Here is a 24,898-nt window from a genome sequence, read left to right as displayed (position 1 = left end):
ATATACATTTTAGTATTTCACCACTTACTATTTAAAGTGTGTAACGCATGTCATAATATAGAATATCAGTATTTACGATTACATACATTTGGAACAGTTGAAGACAAAAAATATTGTAATATTCTTAAATTTTAATGTCCTGGGAAATGCCTGTTTGGTATCAAATGAAATCCAATGTTCAGAACATTTTCGAATAAATAATACATTTACAGTAATACATTTACAATTTTTTAACATCTAAATTCAGCAATGTGGAAATTCCCACTATTTGTATAAGTATGAAAATAGAATAGGATTCGGTATTTTGGATTCGATTTAATTATTTTAGAATAAATTATTCTACATTGCCCATCTCTAATCTCAAGATTAAACTATACAAAACTCAAGAACAAGTGCAATTGAATGAAAGGCATACTATAGAAAGCGATTTGACCAGAAAGATAATCAATAAGGTAATATGGAGAATTAAAAATATAAAAGGGGCGCAAAGTGACATTAGGAAGATTGAAAGAATTCAAAAGTGGCTCGAAATAAACAATAACAGGACGTGAGCACGGGTGCAAAAACTACTATGCCCAAACTGACATTACCGAGTTTTATATTACCTTGCCACGCTACCCATAAATGAAAGCAATGCGATCAAACTACCCATCGGAAACGACGATATGGAAGCCTCAGGGTGCCAGCTATAATATACGTCGCGACTGGGCAATTATTTTTGGTATCGGGCCACATTGAAAATTCAAAATGCAGTGGCGGGCCGGACTTAGTAAAGTCAATTGTGCTATTTTATTATATATTTTACACATTCAAATAATACAAGTATTACATCTATTGTACTTTTGTTAGACTTTTTATTCAAAGCACAATTATTGAAACTAGTTTAAAACACAAATTTCGAAACAATACGTAGGATCAAATAAAGGCACCTTGCATTACAATGCCGAATTTTATCATTAATAATGCTGAAGAGTGAGTAACAATGCGGAATGCATTGCGGACCATGCCTTCGGTGGCAAAAAATGGCGATTCATACAACTTTGCTGTCACCATAGCATTTTTAACGGGAACTGGGCTCGCGGAAAATTTTATGGCATTGGAAGGCGTTGAGAGCTTAAAAGTTTGGGATGCACTGCTCTAAAATACCACGGATATACAAATGCAAGATAAACTGCCGGAATATATACCCTTAGTCTTGACACCTATTTTCGATACGGGTATATTTAAAATGTATCGATACGGGTGCATTTAAAATGTCTTGCTTTATTGTTTTCAACTTAACCCGCAATTGACTTGACAAAATATAGGCATTACCCCTCTGAAATACCACCGCATTCCGCGGATATAAAAATGTGAGGTAAAGTGCCAGATTATTTTCATTCGATTTCGTGAATTCGACGAATCTGATCTGTTCTTGCAACACTGACTTAGCTCTGTTTTAAAGTTTTTATCATTTTGAAAATCCCCACGTCTGCGATGAAACCACACAGAGTAAAATTCATTTTAGTACCATGAAAATCGATTGAATTTACTTTACATTAAATATCTTATATATCAGGCGCCGTCGGTAGTTCTGGAATTGTCCAAAAGGTACATCTCGCGCACGAAAGCAACTCAATTAAAATGTGTGTCGTGGGCACAAGAAATTTTTCAGTTTCCAATTTCTACAACAGCGTTTCTAACCTGTGAGGGGCCTTCTAAATCAAAACTTGTTTCTGTTCAAATTTTAGTATTTTATATTGGCGCTCTAAAATCTAGATTTAAGTTGCTTGCCGATTGACTCCTTTATTTATAATAACTCGTTTTTCATAATGGTTCCACAGTTCCGTTAACAAGACGTATATATATGTTGAGGGAAATTTGTGACTTTAGGAGTCACCTCGAGCTGACGAAAAACAATCGGCAATTTAAAAAAAATTAGTCAAACGTTATTACCGACTTTTTCATAATCGTAAAAATTCCGCTTGTTCACAGTTAAAGCATATTTTGTATGTATGTAAAAAAGGAAGCGTCTAAATCTGGAAGCCTGCTCGCGGACCGGATGAAAATTTGCAGCTGGCCCCATGTGGCCCGCAACTTGCCCAGGCCTGATATACGTAGTACTAATGTCTAATAACCCCCAATATTCCTGTATGATTGCATTTGAAGCAACGTGGTTATGAAGCGCCATACTGTTATGAATCGGCGTGTCAGCTGGATACTGTGATCCGAATAAATCGTATTCTGACCCGTTTAAAAAAATGTCTAAGATGATAGTACTTTTATAGTGTTAATTTTGTTCAGTAGTTGAAAACTCCTAATGATATATTCACTTGTGATCATTTACATAATTCTTTCATGGGTCTGGACTAACACAACCTCGGTGTCAACTTTCAAGTAATAGCTTAATTAAAAAGCCGCTTTATTTCTTTTGTTTCCACTTTATCCCTGGCTTTTTTGGTCACATTACTGTTTTCTGCAGGATATACAAACGAATAGGAAGCCTCGGCCAGTCTTGCACAGTCACCCACACAAAATATTGTTCAACTGATCACCGGTATAATATTTTCACTTTTACGATGGCGTGTTAATCTAATTTGCAAATGAAGGTCTCAGCTCTCGTTCTATCATGAAAATTCACTACTGAACTTTTTCAGTTCTTCAGATCATTTATGCCTGCCCGCTCTTTAGGATATTCCCTTGAACTTGTCCACTCCAATATTCACAGGAACAATTCCTTCGTTGAATGCTATTGTCGCTCACATAATTTAATATTGGACCCTTAATGTTGAACCTGCCAAGCAATGATATCTGCAACAACTGGTATTAGGAATCAAATGAAAGTAACAGAACATAAATGAATTAATGAAATAAATTTCTTTGTATTTTATAGTCTTTCAATACAAATTACTTCAGCAACATCAAATATTCTAAATATAATATTAAAATTACACACCATGAAAATAAAACATCAGTGCCAACATTTCCCTGAAGTAATATTATTCAATCCATTTGATAGCCTGCTCAGACAATTTACAACAATTCACAGGCTGTAAAAATTACACTACCAAACAGATAACCCTATATTGCTTACCAATAGATATTTGTATTACAGTTGCATGTCTGGTGCAAACACAACATAAAAGGATTGTCCTATTAAGAAACCTTTTCATGCACACATTATAAACTGAGCCACTGTACACTACTACTGATCCACTGAATATTGAGAACATATAGGAAAATATGTTTATTTATACTCATACCGAAGGAGAATGAATAGTTTTAAAATAGGAAATTGGATGAATGAAACAAAAAAGGATAAAAAGCGGTCTGTTTTCCTCTGCTAAATTCTAGTGATTAATATTAACATTCATATTCAATACAACATTAATATTCATACAACTTCCACTTCAAGCTGCAGAAGGCAGTGGACACTGTGACAACCAATGAACGCAGAAACACACACCAACATGAATAACAGCACAAAACAAACTACAAAAATAAAACAATAAAAGGCTCTTTAACTGCATATAAGACACCAAGCATAAGGACGGTTCACAGGCCAGCTGAAAAAATACTACATCAATCCATGACAAAGTGTAGTCATAAGAAGAAATATCTTCAACCTGAATTCAAGATAGACAACTATTTAAATATATAATTCTCACATGAGAAAAAAACCCAAATCGCAAAAAAGAGCACTGTTGTATCAGCTACAATGGCTATGCATCCATAGCCTTGAAAAGATGCATGAAATAACGGGACCAGCTTTACAGGGGATACAATAAAAAATGTATAACATTTGCTTGATGTGTGTGAATTATTCAGCAGTTCAGAAATTTATTCGACCAATGTTCCATATAAAACAAAATGGTGAACTATCAGTAGCAGAGTTGCTTATAGATCACCATAAAATAGTTTCATATGGATAACATTTGTTTCCACTACTCAACATTTTAAGTAAATAAACACTTGTTTTATAACCTTCCACTGAAATTTTTACAGACTGCAATTTGTATGACAAAAGTTTAAAATATCTAAATGAAAGTGGAAGCATATTTAGTAACCAAAGATTCCAAACATATAGCGGAAGTGAGGGGGAGCATATATTCTGAGAAATACAATTGGTCCAGAGTGATCACATTCATTGTCATTGGCAGGTGCACTATCCCTCGAATGTTAGACCAGTATGTGAGATACCACAAAATGTGTGCAAGGTTAACAATGAAACTACATTCAATTTCCTTATTCTATCTTCAATACCTGAGTCAATAATAGTTTTCTGTGAAGAGTTAAGGTGGACATTTCCAATGAACAGAAGACAAATGCTGTAGTTTTTCAACTGAATTACGCTTCCACCACAACCATATCAATCCAAGTATCAAACATATAAAAGCTTCAATATAATAACCATCGATGTGAGTGATGCAGCTTCCACCAAGTGACTCACATTGCTTAAAAAAATAAGAAATACTGATTATCTATGGAAAGCAAAGCAATAGACACTACTCCGAAGTGAAATAGGATCGTGTTACATTTCAAAGAACTACAGTCCAAATATTTATATATTATTTACTAAGCACAACCATTGATTTATTTAGTATGAAAATGGAAAGTATTTCCAATTTGTCAGTCCGTCCCCTAAACAATATATAAAATTATATGGCAACAGTTAATTTTAATATTGATTCGCAAAGACAGGTATAATAATACCAAACAAGCAGAACTATAACCACAACATAAATAAGTATAACACCAATAGTTAACTTTAGTTGAGGCAATCACTTAGTGCCATGTACGAACCTCTTTAGTGGCTGTAGTACAAAATTCTATATTTGATGTTCCACCTTCACAGTAATTCCATGTAAGATTATCAACAAACCAGAGAGCAGTGGTAGAAGGCCAGTTACCTGATAATATTCAAAAGATACTTGCTATTCTGATTACATTAAGTTCCTTAATATTACTTGTGTGATAAAAAAAAAGCGCAAACTTTTGAAAACATAAAACACATAGTTGTTCACTTTACCCTGGCTGGCTGTCAATTAGTGAGATGACTGTCAATTATCATGCTCAAATATTGTTGATTTGATTTCACAGGTAGGAATGTGCATGTGCATTGCTAGACTTACAAAATCCTATAACAACAATCTCCATTCATCAAGGTTAAATGGAAACTTATTCTCAAGCCATATCCAGACCCTTCAGCAGAACCTACACTGATGATTTCCAATTTAGAAATGCACAACCATTATAATTTAATAGACTCAATTGTGAAAAATATCAATATTCAGTCACATCACATTAATTTTACAATTATTCGATAAACCATCTATTTGCTATGTTAAAGACATGACAATGTATTCTTACCTCCTAGATTTGAGACTGTATTCAATAATGTCATGTATGTTCCTCCAATTTTTGGATCACTGATTTTTGCATTGAAGGACATAGTAGAAACAAACATACTATACAATGCGATCTGCAGGAAAAAAAATTTATTTAAATTACCAGTACTTGGAAATTACTACATAGTTATTGAATAACGATCCGAGAACAAATAGCTGTAATATACAAACATGGAAAAAAAGTTATACACTAATACCTATACATAAACATCATCTATCAAATAAAACTTGAAGTGATCTTCAACTTAAAATAGTAATCCATTGCATCCAACTTCTACTGCCAGAGACACGGCACAAATTCTATCACACTTTTGCTTTAGCATAAGCTGGCTAATTTGGGGCACCAAGTTATCCAAGCACTTTTGCAAACTAATCAATCAAAATTGAACAAAAAAACATGTAACAGAGTACATTAATTGTTATATGCCTCTAATAATGATTTAGCAAACATCGGACAATAAAGAATCAAATAGGCGTACCTGATGAGCTGCATATATAAGTAAAATAAAAGTGAAATATGTGTATGAATAGGTTCCATCTTCTTTTTTTAAATACGGAGTCCAATATACAATAACAGCGAAAAACACAGTAAACAATAATCTGAAATATAAATGTACGTAAATTGGTAAATCTTCAATCAATAATATCATTTTTGTGTCTATCATGCTTATTTTTCCAAACAGTAAAAATAAATCAATTGAAGACAAATTGTAAGAAAATGATAGTTACACAGTTTCACTGGGAAGGTAAGTCCCGGGGAACCAAAGCTGGTTATGGTAGTTTCAAGGTATAAGATGTATGTCTAGCTAACAAAATTGATAATAACATACCTAAATGGAATAGCTTTTATGAATAAATCTAAAGGTTTTGGTCCAGCTGTGTATTTTGCGATGAGCAGAGGTAGCAATATTTGTAAGGGTGTCATTGGTATTGCAAGAAGTGCCAAACTTTCTTTATGTACACCTGCAGCAATCAACTTCAATCCTACTGCAGCTTCTGATGCATATCCAATCTGTAAATATGTAACAATTATACTAACTTCTTCCTAATAGGCGGAATTCGAATTTGTGTCAACGAGTGAAAATAAGCATAATTAGTTGATGCATTTAATACAAAAACTGTTATATTACATGTTTAAACTTTAAAACATTATGAAAGAAGAAAAATAGAAGCAGCAAGCAAAATCAAAACGGGAGGCTACCAGAATGAATCAATTATTAAGAATGGGACAAGAGGGCAATATTAAATCATTGGGTTTTCTGATTACTAAATTTTAACATAAAAAATTGCAATCCAAAATTTGTCATACACATAACAAACTCAAGAATGGTAATTTTTAAACTTAGTATGACAAAATAAGGTTCAAGCAAACAATATAATGCATCAACAAAGCTATATTATCATGAACAAATATATACTGGCGCAGACAAGTTCTACCATGAATTCACTGCCTATGAGTGTATTTGCTTAAAGCAATCATGACAAACAAGCAGAGTATCATAAATTAAAACTTATACCAGCAAATCTTGCTAGGAGATAATGGAACAGTACAGTGAAGAGGTAATTTTGTTTAAAAATAGGTTTATTAGGAAATTCAAGTCTGAGAATTTAGCAACTAATATAAGGAATATGTTACCAGTCATATATTATTTTATTTGTGTTGAAGCGTACAGAACTGGTAAAGTTAACAAGGTATTTTTGCCTTGCAGAGTTTGATTCAAAACAAAGCACCATTAACTGGGAAGTTTGGTATCCCAGATTGGAGCACAGTTCACAGTGATTCAGGTGGACTGGGTAAGAAGCCATCAAATATTGAAGAATGGAAAAGATCCATGTTCAATAAGGAACAGATTGCAGAATTCCATAGGTAAGATCATTCTTCAAAACCGAAACTCATTCTATTTTGAAATCTCTATTTGTTTTTTGTTCCGATTACCATAACAAATGATAAAATTGTACTCATCCATATTCGCCTCAAACCTTAGAACTACCATTTGCAATCCATTTGGCATGTAGGGATCTGGAATCTAAAGTTGTGTATGAAGGATAATTACAATTAATACCTTTTCAATTAACCCTTTCCATGCGGTTTCTATTTTTTATTAAATAATCGTATTTGCTACGCCGATTTTATGCATTTGTACACCCACAACTAATCGATCGATTAACGAAACCTAATGATCCTCTGCTGCCCACTGACGGCTTGTTGGATAGCTTATTTAAAGAGCTTGCAATTAGCGATTAAAAAAAAGTTTTTTCAAAAGTGGTGGTCTGAGTCACAAATCGGATAGAGAAAAGGCAATTTTTTTTCTTGGGAGTTGAAACTTCAAACTGTGATGAAAAATAGAAATATCCGCCGAAACCTTTATTGTTACCGCTTCGTTATTGGCAAACAATAGCATAATGTTGATGTAAAAAACTCAAAATACTCTGGTAGATGGATTGTATTACCACCCAAAAAACACCAAAATTTGCATAAATTTCAAAACTTTTGTAACGTTTCCAATTGCTTCTGAGACGCTTATAATACGTTTTTATTGCCACATGAAGATGTCAGAGAGTCACCTACTCAACCATGAAGCTAACTATGACCAGAAATCATACAGCCTTACAGTGCACTCCCATGCTTTGACCCACCTATATGTTCAACACAAACTTTGAGAAAATGCTGCAAACTTTAATAAAATGGAACAGAAAGGCAAAAAATTAGCGTCTCTTATGTTAATCTTGAAGAAGACTTCTTACCAATAGACTAAAACCCGGAAAAACTAGACCAACAGTTTGCAACCGAATGCCAAATGAAACGGTGGAGTACATTAACGTACCCGCCACAATCTAGTACGTTTACGTACCTGGGTACGTTTACGTACCTACCGCACAGTAAGGGTTAAGATGCTACCTGTCAATAAATAATTCTCAACCACAACAGATTTTTGATTGAATGCTGTATTTAAAAACACCAGGAACGACAACAAGATATCTTAATTAATTGAAAATGATGGATGGATGGTAAATCTTGACAATTTAGTTTCTTCAACCTCAAGTCCATATGCTGCCTTAAGTAAGCTCTTATCTATTCCTTTCATTATAGGAATGGGTATATAGCAAATATAAAAGTTCTCAATGAAACACAATGTGATAAACTCCTGGAAGAATACCAGAAAGTTATGGTGAGTCATTAGAGGGAATTTCATAACAGTCTGAAAAATCATAGTTTACACTTTACATCACCATTTAGGATTCCGTGAAGTTTTCACTTTAAAAAAGCTTCAGCTGACTACTGACACTGAATTCAATGCTATCATGATTTACCACTATTTTGATACAGAAACTTGAAGAAGATAGTGCGGAGAGAGCATTATTTTATGAATATCACAGCAATCAATCTAAAGATCCAAACAATGTACTGATGCACGCATTAGGTCATTGGAGAGTGTCTCAATATTTCCATGATCTTGTGTTCTGTCCAGCAGTGACAGTAAGTATAACTAGCATAAATATTGTCTTGGCTTTGGCTATACACTTCTTTCTCAGTATAGAAACTTTTAGGGGATCGATTCAAGCTGTGAAAAGAACAACAGATGCATATACCAAATGCTTCCTCATATTCAATTGAACAAAATTTTACTCCTTCTCTACTGAAGTTGCACTAGTTTTTTTCTAAACAGCTCCTAGATGTTGGATTAGGTTACTATTCATAGCAATGAATTTGTGAACCTTTTTTTCTTTTTATTATGTCATACCTACATTGGTCCAAACATGAATGAAATGAAAACTAATGACTGTCATCTAAAGTAGGAACTAGGAATGTTGAAAAACTGTAGAATTTATGCAGTGGTATCTATGAAGCAACGAGGACCTACATTGGTCCAAACATGAATGAAATGAAAACTAATGACTGTCATCTAAAGTAGGAACTAGGAATGTTGAAAAACTGTAGAATTTATGCAGTGGTATCTATGAAGCAACGAGTGCTGAACACATTATCATTTTAATCTAGCTTGCTCACTTGATGCTATCACTATTCTGCCAATTGTGTTCAAATCTAAACTAGCTGATTAGTTGTTAATTTGTCAGATGTTATAAGATTGTCTTTGGGCTCCAAACGAATATCAAGAATTGTCTGTAATTCACAGTGCCAATCCCACTAACACCATCTCTTTGTTATCATCATCCGACATTCTCTGCAAACACTAATACCTCCGCATATTCTTCGAAATCCTATCTCACAGAGGAAATAAAATGCTTCTCACTGCTCAGCATGTTATTCTTCAAGATACCATTCGTTACCTAATCTTCTAATAGAGTTCTTGAAAATGGCCCAGCTTCTCAACAGTAAATTATGTCGCAATAACAGTTAATAATGAAACCACCACTTCTTAATAAATGCCTATTCAATCAGGTACCCACAGCACAATTGCTTTCAAATATTGATGAAGAGTTTTGCAAAGTTAGATTTTGGCACGATCAACTGTTTGCAAAGCCTGCAAAGTATGGAGGAGTTGTGGCATGGCATCAGGATTACAGTTACTGGACAAAAACACAGCCAATGCGGCATATGACGGTAGGTCAATATGACCACCGAAGTTGGGTAATACGTGTAAATGAGGACAATCTTGATTCTTCTAGTTCCAACAAACAACTTGTCTTCCAACAAACACGAGCATGAGTAAAATGTTGAAACTGTTATAGGTTCACATTGCCTTGGAAGACCAAACATTGGAGAATGGTTGCATCCAGTATGTTCCAGGTTCACACAATTGGACAAGAGATGGAAAACCCCTCCCAGTGACAGATTTCAACTTCGGTGACATGGAATCCATACAGGTATTACAGTTCAACTAATCGAATCTTACAGCAAACTGGACGCATGAAATGTTGTTGCCAACATAAAGATAAATTGTGTTTGTTGTGAATTCGACAGATATGAACCATTAAATATATTTATAACTCTACATTGAATGAGTCTTATATTAAACTTGAATCAGATTGACATAGAGTTTGTGAGTTTTACATGTATCTGGCACCGCAGAAATTGTCAACTCTGATATTTTTATTGTTATCAAGTGCAATGGTCCACAAACTGAATTCTAGCCCATGGCCTGCAAATAACACCTCAATCATTTACAATTAAGACAATACTAACAGATGAGGAAAAAGAAGCATTCCAACCACAGCCATGTCTTATGAAGAAAGGTGAAGCTAGTTTTCATCATCCATTGGCAGTCCATGGATCATATCAAAACAGGTATTGGAAGTTGGAACTATTATGAATTTTAATCGAATATTTAAGGCTTTATACTGGTAACGAAATGCATTCGAAAATCAAACACAACATGTAAACTGAAATCCAAATCAGTACATTAGAATCGATACAAGTGAGATATATTTTTTGAATTTATAGTATTAGGTAGATTTGAAATATCAGGTTAAGATGAAACAATAGATACAATTTCAATCAGAGGATATTAGTGAATAGGAATGACCTTTTTCAAAAAATTAAATTAGGAAACATTAATATACTCGCGCAAAATATGTCAGGAATACAAATTCCTTATTATGGCTATGTCCTTCATTTGAGAAAGGCAACACCAGTATCCATAAGGCAATTGCACCCCATTTTTGTAAATAGAGAAATTGAGTTTATTGTAAAAGGGAGAAGAGAAAAAAAGTTGGCATATATGTGAATTACAAGATAAAAACTTCTGTGTGGTCACTTTCTTCATTATTGATAGATATTTTACATACTGCATTACAATTTCTTACTGCATTACAATTTCTTCATTCGTGCAGATCTGATTTGCCGAGAAGAGCAGCAGTATTGAACTACTTTGCAGATGGGGTGAAGTCAAATACTAATGAATTAGCACTATTGGGAACGTATAAAATAGCGAAAGGAAAACAAATGGGAGGACAATTTTTTCCTGTTGTATTTGATCCACAATGTATGGAATGGAAGAATAATTTGTTATAATAATTCATAATTTATTCATAATAAATTAACATATATCTATAAATAATAATTTATGAAAACTTTGTGATGTCCGCATTCTTCTTCAAAAATATTTATTCACTTTAAATATGAGAGTTGAAACAAATAAAATATAAGATGTACATGAAATTTAGTCGAACTTTGACTGACAAAATACTTTTTCAAGTAAAAAAGACTGTCATCAATTAGACTTAGCATTAAGCAAAGTTGAAAGTCTTCTGAAGTCAACAGTTTATTGATAACTTTGATGGATACAGGTTGACATATGGGGGAAATAATTCAAAGCAACATCACAGGAAAAAAGCTAGCATACACACTACGAATACCCTTTAAAAAGAAGGAAACTCTCCAATGTGTCTAACTTAGTAGAACTTGTTAAATCCTGCCTAGGCTCAATTTTAGGCATAAAAATACAACTAAACTAACAAATACTAACCTTGCATGTTAAAAGAATGATGACATATTGGAAGACAGCAGGAAGCCAAGCAATTTTCCAAAGTAGTTTGTATGTATCTATAACACCAGTATGTTCTGTATGATCTTCATCATGATGTAAAGACTTTTCTTCTTCTGATTTTTCATTTTTAAAAATCATCACAAATGTTGTAGAAAAGATAAAAACTATCGCCCAGAAACACATAAAACCTATAAGAAAGAAAGCATAATAGATTTGAAAATTGGGGTCCCATTTTTTGCAATCCATTCCAACACAAGGATAGATGAATAAATACACTTTGCTTTGCACATATAATCCAGGCTAGAAACCAACTAAATAATAACTCAGCATCTCATTGTCCAAGCATACTTCCCATTTTTTCAAAGAAACCATACTTTGGCATAATGTGACCAGTACACAATATTGATTTTCATCTTCCTGATAAAATATGGAACAAATATATCCTGAAAAAATCATAGAATGGACAAGATTCATCACCTGATAAAGTTATAATTCCAGTTTCTTCTGGTACACTTCTTAAAAACTTGTTGCAAAAATCTTTTGATTCCAAAGCCATGTATACAACATATCCCAAAAAATATCCAGCAGTCTAAACAAGCAAAAAAAATGATATAACTGAAATACCGATATAATAAATAGTAAAAGCATTGGCTAATAATAATTTATATCATTTTGATAAATGTTGTTATTGTTGTACTTGAAAATGTCCCTGGGCCTGTCGCTTTGAAAAAAAAAATGACACCACACAGATTTGTCTGTAGGATTCTGTTGCTAAATCATGTACATTTTCATCCATGGATAGATAGTATGTCCTTTGTTAACACTGCTCGGTATTTACATGCCGAAGACACATAATAAAATGAATAGAAGAATAAGGAAATTAGAACCCAAAATCACAATAAATTTAATGAAAAATGCCCAAGTAGCAAAACAAAAATGGGTCAATTTGAAGTTTATTATCATCTCTAGCAAAGACAAACAATACAAGTGGTTTCCTTACACCCTTCCCCCTGGTCACCCAATTCTGAGGTGTGACACAACACTTGAGTAACAATCGTCAGTAAAACACATAACACATTATTATGAGTAGCAAAATATTAACCACCTCCTAAATTTGGAAACAAAACGAAAAACTGGGGAACATACCGTCATACATAAATTAAATACTCATTATAAAATATGTATATACAAGTGAGCAATTTGCATTACCTGGCCCACGGAGTTACAAGTTGACGCAAGTCCAACATTCTTTTTAGACAGCATTGTTAGGGCCCATCCATCAACCGCAATATCTTGTGTTGCAGCACAAAAATTTAAAATGAAGAATGAAATTGTCAAGGCCCAAATATTTGGATTTTTAGTTTCTAAAACTTTGTCCATGTTTAAAGATAGAATATACATAACAATCCCAATTGCATATTGTGTTGGAACAAGCCAAGTTTTTCTTCTTCCAAATCTTCTAACATAGGCTCCATCGACGATTGGCGCCCACAACAATTTGATACTAAATGGCCAAAACACAAAGCTGAATAATGCTTGCTGATGATAGTCAACGTTTTTACCCTGAAAATAAAAATACATTTTTAGAAGACTTGAACAGTGTCCGGTTTAATCAACAAGGGCAACGTTTTTGGACCAGGTGCCATAAAATTGTGACGCAATCAGTTACGTTTATGAACAATATTTACAGTGTTACAAAAGCAAATGTACAAAACAATGAGCTACATGCCAAAACAAAATTTAATCACAATCTCAACAAATTCCTTGAGTTATTTTTCAGTTAAAACATCAAAGTTTGGTTGTGTGGCAGCACCAGGCGGGCCCGATTGAATTAGCGACAGGGCCAGATTTGGCCCGCAGGCCGTAGCTTGCCCATGTTAGATCTATAGCCTCAAATATATGGCAGATTCTGATACAAATATTGGTGATAATACAAGTGCAACTAAATGATTGTTGACTATTTCCATACAGAGTTGAACAAAATAAAATTATTTCTTCCTACCGCTAATATCATTGGAATGCTGCCAGCAAGTCCAAGTGGAAGACCTTGAAGTACATATAGGAAAAGGAGGAGTAAAACACTGGATCTGTCTTCATACCACCATCCTCTACTGTTATAAGGTGGTTTCTTGTCTTCATATGTTACTGTATCATCATCAGTATTATATTCATACTGCAACTGCACATGGTTACCTGGTGACATGTTGCTCCCACCAGTACGTTGCCTTGAGGACATTTTGAGTTAAACTTACATAAATTGGATTAAACTAGAATTCTAAAATTACATAAGGGAACTGTGTTGAGCGATTAGCGAACAGTTTTTGATATCTACAAATAAGGACATTTATAATGTTGTTGTAATGAGTACCATCTGAAGTTGGGTCTCGTGTAGTTTTGTACCTCAAGTACCGTCCTTCTAGTGGGCATAGCATAACGACTTTTGCTCATGTCAATCCTAACCTGACTACACATTTCAAAATTTATGTCATAGAGCTTGCCAAAGTATACCTACAATCGCCAGAAATGGCATCTGTGCCGATGATAAAGAACTCACTAACGGCAGCTACCTTTATCATATTGGGATCGTTGCAACGAGAAAGATAGCTTGTTCGATTTCGGGTGATCGCCTCGGATGATAGTTCGTAAGGCCTTATCCCGTCACTGTGATGTCATAGTGACGTAATTTTTGGATGACGTCAGGTGGGGGTTAGGATTGACATAAGCAAAAATTGGTATGAAACAATACTAGACCCCTGAATTCACCTGATTATGTAGAAGGTTGCTCAGTAATAAAGTAGGCAGAGCAAGCTGTAAAAACTATAATTTTTTTATACAATGTTTCTATACGCCTCTTGCCACAAACAAGGCTCTGAACAAGCCACTGATATGGAAGTAGCTATTCTATTTTGGAAAGACCAGAATCTATGTGGTTCAACATTGCACAACTATTTTATAGAATACCCCCTGGGTAAGATGGTGGTTGTAAAATCTGTTGATAAAATCTTTCAATATTCAGATATTATTAAAGTAGAACACTACTCTTAATAAAGTGCTTTGGTGAAAAACAATACCTCATACAGCAATAAAATAAACTTGTTCTGAGCCTTAATAACAGAGCGCATACAAACTTTCTCTCAATACAGCAATACCTGAATGAATGAAATATTTACTTACTTAGTTTCGAGTTACCTTTTTCAGTATTTCGATTCAATATTATGAAAGCCTTTATTTCAAGTTATAAAGAGGAGAGTATTTTCACATTAAAATGTCTTCAAATGGGTTGCGTGTTCCCAAAATATATCATGTCAACTCAATTTGAGTTTTAGGAATTTGTCCGATTCGGCATTGCACACCTAATTTAATACACACAGGGTAAGATGATGGGCATGGGATTTGAACTCAAGGTTTTAACCTGCGACAGCCTTGTCTACCAAGTACTAAAAATACGCTGTACTAAATATACTTTAGTACTGTAGTAGCAAGAATTGAATATCAAATTATGATTTGCTACTCGCTAGTGCTGTAGCGATATTTAATTTCATTCAAGACAATGACTAGAATTCAGAAAGATGACAAATTGAAAATGGTATTACATTAGTTACATTATTCAGGTGCTGCATTGTGCATATTATTGTTTTTGTACAAACGCTGAAATCAGATTTCAAGTTATGTTCAATTTAACATTAAAATGTTTTGAAATCCTGAAATCTGTAAATGCTGAAATAGGTTGTGTGCTTTTAAAGTGATATTTAATTTCATTCAATACAATGACTAATTCAAAAAAATGACTAATTCAAAATGGTATTGCATTAGTACCATTATTCAGGAGTTGCATTGTCAGATTGTGTTTATTATTGTTTTCAAAACAGATTAAGTCTGTGAGTGTATTATAGTATCACCTATGTCTGTATGTCAACTCATTCTGTCATTGTCTAAATTTCAGATCAAAATTGTGTGATACAGGTAGCCTCGTTACATTGTATGCATGCTGTAGGCTACTTTAGCAGGGATACAGGATCAAATACCATAACGCCTCGCTACACCATTAGTTTTGTAATGAAAATCATCTCGATGCAGCAACAAGGACTAAATTATGCCAAATTGAATATAGTCTAGTATACAGTTTTCATGTGTTATATCGCTTTGTGAATGCGTCACTGTTTTTGTACAAATATATAACAATTTAAACAGTTCTGAATTCTTTTTCCAACCTGTTTCACTTCAGTTATTCACATATACGTTCACTCAACCGAAAAACAGCTTCTTCAATTTCGTTAGGACACGTGTTGCCCATGGTGCAGCCATGTGTGAAGCGTGAAATGACTGCCGCTCCAGACTTTCTGGATCTTTCTCACTCGCAAAGTAATTGATCAGCAGACGGACGCCATAAAAGTTAAAAAAAAAAAAAAAAAGACGGACGCCTAAAAATTCTGGATCTTTCTATTCTTAGGCGCGAAGTAGGAAACCCGCAGGGTTTTTGTTGTTTTCGCACATAGTCGACGGATAAACTCAAACAATTGCGCCGAAAGTAATTTCACGCAATATAATTAGGTCAGAATTGTTTGCATAGTCTTTTGAACGCATATATAACGGACTGAGTTCTCGTTATCTCACAAAAACGCTTTGTGAATGATCGCGAGATGTAACACACAGGGGTTACGTCGAAATCATATGCAAAGGCCTCCCACAACTTTTGCAGTTAAACCTATTCCGCGACGTGGCGGTTGTGAAGAAAAGTCTTTAGAAAGCGCTAAATCCTGGAATTGATATGTTATCATCTCGTTTCTTTTGATCAGAGTAAAATCGAATGCAATTGGGATTGACTATCATATTCAATCAAACTTTAATCGATGTCTTTTTAGTTTGGTTAGTTGACACATTGATAGGTTAGTCTGACGGCGGTCTGGAAATGTTCACGTTTTCGTCAATTTGTCTGGTGTTGTTGTCGGGATTGCTAATTTCGAATGTCTACGGAACAGCTAACATATACAGTGATGCCGTGGAAAAGTTAACAGCAGCAAATTCGAAGTTCGCTGTGGATCTCTACAGGGAAATTATTGCACAACCCAAAACAGTAAATGTGGTATTCTCTCCAGTCAGCGTCTCAGCAGGTTTGTCTATCTTGTATAAGAGTATAATGATATTATAAGCAATAATATCGCTTTCATTTTTTAAAGATGTTGCAATCCCTTACGAAATTATTGAAAATGGTAATATTATGACTTGTAATGAAATTGCACTATTTAACAGCTTTGGCAATGGTGAAGTTAGGAACGAAAGAAAATTCCACTAAACAAATTGCAGAAGCCCTTCATTTAAAAGATGTTGAAGCATCACTAATCAATTCAGCATTTGGTGAACTGAATGGACTTCTTTTTGACAAGGTAATCTTAGACTATATTAATATTTTCATACAATTCTCAGAATCAAAAAATATACACATTTCATTTTATGGGTTTTTACTTATGTATGTTTTTTATGCCAAACTTTTTTTGTAGCCTAAAGACAACATCACCCTGAAAGGTGCGAATGGAGCATTCATTTCAAAGACTGCCAGTGTGTTGAATGACTATAGAAATGCTCTCTCAGTGTTTGGAGCGAAAATTGAAGATGTGTGTATATAAACTTACATTGCATGCTAATATGAGAGTGTTCATATAATAATTAGACTTAATTCTTTTTACAGTTGGATTTTGGGGACAAGACATCTGTATCTCACATTAATAAATGGATCTCTCAAGAAACTGGCGACCTCATTCCAAATATGCTCAACGATGACGATCTAGATGCGACAACTGCTTTGGTCCTTGTCAACACCCTTTATTTTACTGGTGAATGGCACTCTGGCTTTTCACCAATGCACACTGATGAAAGAGCATTTTATGTGTCTCATTACAGAGTTATCAATACTCACTTCATGTATCAACGAGGTGAGCGAGAGAAGCGTTTCATTTTTTTAAACCAATTTAGGAAATAAGTATTGTATACATAATGTAAATTTTAAGTAATTCTTATTTCTAATTTTTACAGGAAAGTTTCGTTTTCGGTATATTGAATCATTGAATCTTCAGGTTTTGGAATTGCCTTACGTTGGCCAAGATATCAGCATGTATCTTTTCCTGCCGGACAATTTTGATCTTGCATCTGTTGAGAAGAACTTAAACTATGAGAACCTTACCAATTGGATTTCCAACATGGAATACGAAACTGTTGACGTAAGTCTCAATTTCTTCAAATAATGTACATGATCAAATCTATTTAAATATGAATTTTTAATCAAGTCTGTCTTATGGTCATCAGTTGGGTTGGTTATGACAATACTGAGTAATTCAATTATATTCGTTAAAGTATAGAAAAACACGATTTTATTTCAAATGCTTAAATATATACACGATTATGTGGGTTACAACCTTCATCGCTATGCAGGAATTACATCTTTACTGAAATCTCGATTAAATCAGTTCATGATTGTGTTGATTTTAGATCACATTACCAAAATTTAAAGTGGAGGCTGGCATTGAACTTCAAAAATCATTGCAAAACCTGGGAATCAAAGATATATTTTCATCCGGCCAAGCAGACCTATCTGGAATAAGTGGTGACAAATCACTCTTCGTTGATGCCATTTTTCACAAAGGTGTACTAGAGGCAAGTTTGACATTTTTTCAGTTTAGGAGAATATTATTGAATACTAGTGAATCTTATACAATTTCCATCAGGTTACTGAAGAGGGCAGCACGGCGGCTGCGGCCACCACTGTCCGGATTATGGCACGCTCACTTGATCTTGCCATCAGATATTTTGCTGATCATCCATTCATATGGATGATACATCACAACAAAATTCGCCAGATACTCTTTCTGGGCCGGTTTGTACGACCTGAAGGCACAGAAATGAGTCATCAAGAACTGTAGGATACAGGTATGCTGGTGATATTAAAATAGTAATATTTTACTTATGGTAATTCAGGTGAATCCTCTAGGGGGATTGGTTCAGGCAGAGCGCGAAGAAGCCAACCGTACACCTGCTGACAAAAGAATTATGTTTTATGCGGATCATCCTTTCATCTTCCTGATCAAAAACATGAAAAGTGGTGTCATGTATCAGCTTGGAGCATTCAAACGTCCAGAAGGCAAGGAACAAAATCATGATGAGCTATGACCAGCAAATTGCTTATGCCACCTGCACTGCTATCTCTCACAATTTTTTTCAATCATAATCTGTAAACAATTTACATGAAGTTGATCAACTTTTCACTGCTTATAAAGCTGGTGCTTTTTTTGATAGCCATTTTCAGTATTCATAATTAAATTTTTGCAGTATAAATCTGGTTATAATCACTGGGACTACTTCCTCTTGAGCAGATAGACAGTGCATGTAGCTTTACGGTAGCTGCGGTGTTCAAGAGTTGCATTGGCCTTTATTCCTGATGAGGCGTAGCCATATAGCTTGCAGCATTTTCCTAGAAATTATGGTTAACTGGGTGAGAGAGTTCCATGTTTTTTCTAGTTTGGATTAATAACTGACGAGCTATGGGGGGGGTTCACCAACTTTCAGTTGAATAAGTTTCGCTCATGATTGTGTTCTAAAGTTTCGAGCAATCAGATTTATATCTGTTCACTAGGATGACACTATACGAAAGTGTACCCACCCACCCGATGGGATATTATCATCAAATGTTAAAATAATCTCACAATTTCTTGCTGCACAATTCATGAATTTTCGGCTGGTCAACAATACAAAATCTGGACAGTTGATCAGATGAGAGAACATGCTCTTCGTCCTATTCGATAGAGACAGTTTTAAAAGTCCTATCTAGGCGGTTCAATCAGAATATGAGCTAATAAAATAATTCACTGAACTGCTGTGACAAGAGTACAAGACCCACAATATTTTTGAAGAATGTTAGGAACCTAAACAGGTATACCCTCAAACCTTCATGATCAACAACAGATACGAAATATTCATTCGTTCAATCATTTGGTTTATTTGATCAAGCAAAAAACAGATTTTGTCATTCATTAGGAATGCTAGCTTGAAATGTTTGACACATAAATTGGGTTCCCAATTAATAGTTATAATGGTTCTTGTAGTATTGAAATGTTATTTTGATGGCAAGTAATTGACATGATACTGCCATTGAATCATGTAGCGAAAAATTTAGATTCTTTAGGGCCAATGTTTCCCTATTCCTCTCCAAGCAGGAATTTAAATATTACTCTATATTTGCATGTAGTATTATTGTGAAACATAGATATGCATATGTTTAAACTGTACAGAAGGCTAGTTGCACATATCACAAGCAAATGTTCTATTCAAGATTGAATAACAAATTCAAACAAAACTTTTTATATATAGTGGGGAGGAATGAAGAGTTTGAAAAATAGGTTAAAGAATGCACCAAAAAAAGAGGGAAACTACTTAACTAAGGCTTCCCAATACCAATGCATCATTGTCAGCTTGAACTGTCAGGATGATAAGTTGCTTGCTAAATGTTAACAGTTTTTCAACAATTCATAAATGTCATCATCTCTGAATCTATCTGCAAACGAATCTATCAGGCCTGAATGGGTGGCAGGATAAGAAACCAAATTAATTTCTTCACTTTTATTAATGGTGTTATCTTGAACAAATAACTTTCTTGGTTGACGTCGTAAGATGACGGTCTGTCTCAATTTTAACATGTCGGGTTGTATGTCAGATCCCACAGTTGCATAATTCTGCCACATAACTCTGGCAGTCTCACAATCGCCGTGCGATTTGTAGACTTGCAGTTTGCACAAGAAATCACCAATTGCTTTTTGACCTTTGGTCTCTATGAGTGAACGATCAAGAGTGATAAGAGCATCTGGCTTTCCGTCATCTTTGCATGTAGTGTGCATAACAGTCACAATACCAGCCTCCATCAAAACTCTGAGAATGACATATCTTGCTTGCATATGAGCTTGCCTCCATGTTTTATTTTCTGGAGTGTAGTACAGAAGGCCTTGAACTCCTGCCCAAACCATATTTAGCCAATTGACATAAATGATATCATCGGCAGATTGTCCTTCATGTCCAAAAATCTTGAGTGCATCCCTGTTGAGGCACAGGTATAATCCCACACATTCTGCCCTACATTCCTCATATGGTGAGGAAAGTTCAACAAATTTGCTATCCCACGTTTCACCAGATTTGTACCATTTTTTGACTAATTTATTTGTCAATGGATTGATGACTTTTTCTTTATCAAAATTCATGGTTCCATCTTCTTTTGTGCTGAACAATTTCCCACTGCCGTGTCCTAACAACTCATGCAATCCAACTTGAACCTCAAAAGATTTACTTTTGTAATCCTTGAACATAGCCTGGTCTTCATCGGAAAGAAACCATACTTTTTTTCCTACAGAATACGCTGCAGATAACACATTACCAAGTGATACATTCTTGAATCCTTCCGACTGACGAATGTCATCATAGTTTGGTATATTGATACCAGCAGGAATACCACTGCCAGCAAAAGCAAGAACATCAAGAGATGTAAAATCTGGACGCAAAAATGTATCTTTCTCATAATCCTTAGGCCATGGCAAATGTTTCAGGAGTGTATCAGATGATGCAACAAGATTTGCAAATTTTTTGCTCATTTCTTTGTTGACAACAGCAACAAATCCTTCAAATTCACCTCTTGTTCCAAAAGGATCCCTGTATGACTCAATGAACCCTATATAAGATTCTACAATAGGTCCTTGGTCTCGGATCCAAAATCGGGAACCTTCTTTATGTGCTTCGAGATCACCACTTGTGAAAGAACGAATGTATTCCTTAATCATAGAGGCTTCATTTTCATTAAGAGCATTAGCTTTCGCCTTTTCCAAATTTTCTACCACTTTTTTCATCAAAACACTATAATCCCCACGTTGAACTGTGATTGAGTGACCTTCAAATTCATGGTCACCTAAATAAGGAAGTTTATCACCACTATCATCAGTTTTAGAAACTGATGCGAGCCTGACTTCATACTTGTACTTTCCATCATCCAACTCTTTCTTAAATAGTCTAGTGTTATAGGCACTTATAGATTTTGCATCCAGAAATTTTTGTATCATTTCAGCATCAGCTTTGTCGCAATTGAGTGAGAAATACGCTGTGATTCCATTCCCCTTTAAACCCAGTTGTTTGTTGTTCTCATTCAGAGAATAAGTTCCTTCAGCACATGCTTGCATCAAGGACTCAATGAGCTCCGGTTCTTGACGATATGCATCTGTACACATGACCAACTTCATGAACTTCTCCTGAGGAACTCCAGGGATGAACTTTGTGTCACCAAATCCTTTATAGTTTCCCATGTTTGCCAGAAACCCAGCAATGTAAACATTGAATGCTGTTACATCTTCTGCTGAAAATCCACATTGTTCAACAGCAATTTTTGCAATTGCTTCTGCACTCTGCTTTGAAAATATTTTCATCAAAAGACAAAATATTTTTGGTGACTCGGGAGAAGTTTGGTGCAGGACAATCAGTCCACCATAGAATGATGCTTTTCCCAAATAATGTGAATACAATTTTTCACTCTTGCTCAAAGCTTTAAATGCTGTGACACAATCAAGGTGGCAAACCTCAGTTTCATTTTCTAGAATATGCTGTGAAACATCCATCTTCTTTACTGAAATTTGACGTATGAAAACCTTTTGCTGTAATTTCGGTGCAGATAAATTAATTGAATGTATCCTTCGCACAGATCGAAACAAGGTGGATGCCAGATTGCTTCCAGTCAAAATACTTAAAAAATAAAGAAACAAAAAATAAAACAAATTATGCGCATTATGAAAAATAGTGCAAGACAAAACAAAGATTGATATCAAATTGCGAAAAGGATAGAACTTTTTCTTAATTATTGTAGCTATTTTCAATTATACTCTGAATAAATTTGTCGCCATACCAAATACAGAATAAATCTGATCATGTGAATAATAAAAACATTGATCATACTTAGTCTAACAGTAAAATTTAAATAATATGCATGAAACCTTAAGCTAGCATACGAAACCAGTATACTTCAATTTTAGCAAAGCTCTGGACAGTAAAGAAATTGCATATGAGCAATTATTGAATTACTTTAGAGATTATATTGAACCAGTTTAACATACCGGTAATCGATCAGTTTCGCACAAACACGGTTGCAGTGGTTTAACTAGGACTCTAATTCAAAAAAGATTTTAATGGATATATAAGACAAGAATGGCTTAAGTTTAGAAAAACATAATTTCGCAAAGAAAATTTATCAAATATGCTATTGTTAAGAGAAGAAAATATATCAAAGAGTGTGTTTAAAATTTGACAAGACAATGAAGTAGAATATTATCTAGAAGCTGCTAAAATACTCAGAACATAGTGATTTTAAAATATTACATAAATTAAGCTATAGCACAGTATTGCATACAATTCACATAGCATTTATTGGTGCACTTTAAAATAATAAAATTAAACTTGGCCTGCAATAAGAGCGCAGTAAACTCTGCTCCAAAATAAAGCTTGAAACCTATAATAAGTTGAATAGGCTGCGCTTCGTGATGCCAAGTTTTTGTGACTACAAGTTTGAATCATGACATCTACATATATAACTCGCCGAAAAACGAATCCATTGTGTTAATCTTGGTTGTTTTCTTGATAGCTTATCAATTTATAAGCGATAAACAAAAATAAGAATTTGTATCAGAGTTTAAGGAATCTATGATATAATTAAAACAAAGGCCACATCAAATATTATAAATTGCACAACCTGTCTGTTTTTAAAACTCCTATACACATAGTTTAAAGTTCATTTAGAGTTTTGACAGACCCAAAAGAACACTGGTGATAAGCAGAAACAAAGCACACTTTGTTGTAAGATATATCTTGAAACAATTACACGTTATCATCATGATACCACCAACTTGTATCTTTAGGATTCTTGCTGGCCCTCATAACATATATTGAATTATCGGGAGGCCTTTTCTTTTCCTTACAACTGCTTAACATAGATATGATACTCAGACAAACAGACTCAATAGAAAGTGCTGGACTCCAATCTGTTGTCAATATGGATAAACATATATGTCCGTTGCTATAAATATGAGGATGAACTGGAATTTTGTTGCCAGTAAACATGACTTGAGGCGACTCAAATGGATATTTATCCCCAAATATGAATACAAGATTAAATACTTCCTTCGCATACAAAGTGTTGTCTGCACCAGTGAGTTCCATGGTTACGCGTGCCAATGAAGTGTCATCAGGGTTTAGAAGTTTCACACCTGGTGGTGGTCTCACTGCTAGATTTTGTATTTCTTTACTAATCCGTTTTTGCTTGAAATTAGCCATTACCAATATTCCTGTAGTGAGTAGCGTACAGTACTTTAATCCAAATCAATATTTGTAACTTCAAAGAGTCATATTACAGAATTAGCCTAAAAATAGCTAGCTATTTGATGATTTAAAATTGTAGAAAAGAATCATAAAATTGGTGTTAGACCTCTCAGGCAAGAATCGCCTCAAACAATTATCAATTGCACTTCGCTATTATTCCTGTATTAATGACAATTTCCGAATGATCCTGTGCTCCAGTACAATATGCAGATATGCTATGCCAGGTAATCAATGGAGTAGGAAATACCGTACATGCCACCTACAGTAATGTACGGTAGCGAATTAAACCCTAGTATCTGCGATACTCATGAATTTGTTTGTGAAGTGATAAACTTAAAACTATACTTAGGTTCCGACTTCCGACCTTACCTCTGTACCTAGTTATCGCAAGACAAACTCACACTAAAATGATGGAAAACTCCCGGTAGCATGGCCGGAACTTCCTCATTAAAACAAGACTACCGGTACTATGATACCACCACTGTGAAGTGAGTCGCACTCCATTGAATTCCCGTGATGAAAGATGCGATTTCCATATTTATCACGAGACTGCTGAAGAAGAAACGTTGATAAGGATAGGATTTACATACTGGCAAATTGTAACATTTGCTAATCAACTAGACATTAACGGCTAAGTACAGCTGAAAACTGACAAATAGCATACAAAACCATAAC

General features: G+C 34.6%; 5 protein-coding genes across 6 annotated transcripts; 2 read left to right on the top strand and 3 right to left on the bottom strand.

The window, feature by feature from the left end:
• Positions 1-2,837: 2,837 nt before the first annotated feature.
• LOC120339163 (acetyl-coenzyme A transporter 1-like) lies at positions 2,838-14,137 on the bottom strand. Its single transcript, XM_039407243.2, has 10 exons — positions 13,839-14,137; positions 13,046-13,399; positions 12,314-12,425; positions 11,816-12,024; positions 6,218-6,399; positions 5,867-5,987; positions 5,350-5,461; positions 4,783-4,889; positions 4,243-4,433; positions 2,838-3,605 (listed from the first exon to the last, which is right to left on the bottom strand). Exons 1-9 carry the CDS (start codon positions 14,070-14,072, stop codon positions 4,272-4,274), a joined length of 1,593 nt encoding a protein of 530 aa, XP_039263177.2. The 5' UTR covers positions 14,073-14,137; the 3' UTR covers positions 2,838-3,605; positions 4,243-4,271.
• On the top strand, positions 6,409-11,378 carry LOC120339165 (phytanoyl-CoA dioxygenase domain-containing protein 1-like). The gene is made up of 8 exons (XM_078116041.1): positions 6,409-6,947; positions 7,097-7,254; positions 8,479-8,557; positions 8,716-8,865; positions 9,790-9,951; positions 10,080-10,214; positions 10,523-10,635; positions 11,181-11,378. The coding sequence occupies exons 1-8, from the start codon at positions 6,927-6,929 to the stop codon at positions 11,359-11,361; spliced, it is 999 nt and encodes a 332-aa protein (XP_077972167.1). The 5' UTR covers positions 6,409-6,926; the 3' UTR covers positions 11,362-11,378.
• A 2,436-nt stretch (positions 14,138-16,573) lies between the features above and the next one.
• Positions 16,574-19,162, top strand: LOC120338699 (leukocyte elastase inhibitor-like). 2 transcript variants are annotated; one of them, XM_078116040.1, is made up of 7 exons: positions 16,574-16,947; positions 17,087-17,220; positions 17,335-17,448; positions 17,523-17,766; positions 17,867-18,051; positions 18,320-18,484; positions 18,556-18,792. In XM_078116040.1, exons 1-7 carry the CDS (start codon positions 16,746-16,748, stop codon positions 18,748-18,750), a joined length of 1,239 nt encoding a protein of 412 aa, XP_077972166.1. In that variant the 5' UTR covers positions 16,574-16,745; the 3' UTR covers positions 18,751-18,792. The 2 variants fall into 2 exon arrangements, with proteins under 2 accessions (XP_077972166.1, XP_039262544.2); XM_039406610.2 differs by lacking the exon at positions 18,556-18,792 and adding an exon at positions 18,806-19,162 and having other exon boundaries at positions 16,588-16,947.
• An 895-nt stretch (positions 19,163-20,057) lies between these two features.
• On the bottom strand, positions 20,058-22,473 carry LOC120338698 (dipeptidyl peptidase 3-like). The gene has a single exon (XM_039406609.2). The coding sequence runs from the start codon at positions 22,471-22,473 to the stop codon at positions 20,332-20,334; it is 2,142 nt and encodes a 713-aa protein (XP_039262543.2). The 3' UTR covers positions 20,058-20,331.
• Positions 22,474-22,597: 124 nt separating this feature from the next.
• On the bottom strand, positions 22,598-24,299 carry LOC120338700 (ubiquitin-conjugating enzyme E2 W-like). The gene has a single exon (XM_039406612.2). It carries the CDS (start codon positions 24,176-24,178, stop codon positions 23,723-23,725), a length of 456 nt encoding a protein of 151 aa, XP_039262546.1. The 5' UTR covers positions 24,179-24,299; the 3' UTR covers positions 22,598-23,722.
• Between the last annotated feature and the right edge of the window lie 599 nt (positions 24,300-24,898).

This window comes from Styela clava, chromosome 9, assembly GCF_964204865.1.
Source record: "Styela clava chromosome 9, kaStyClav1.hap1.2, whole genome shotgun sequence".
In the NCBI taxonomy this organism is placed as follows: Eukaryota; Metazoa; Chordata; class Ascidiacea; order Stolidobranchia; family Styelidae; genus Styela; species Styela clava.
This window is presented reverse-complemented; position numbering and strand designations above follow the sequence as displayed.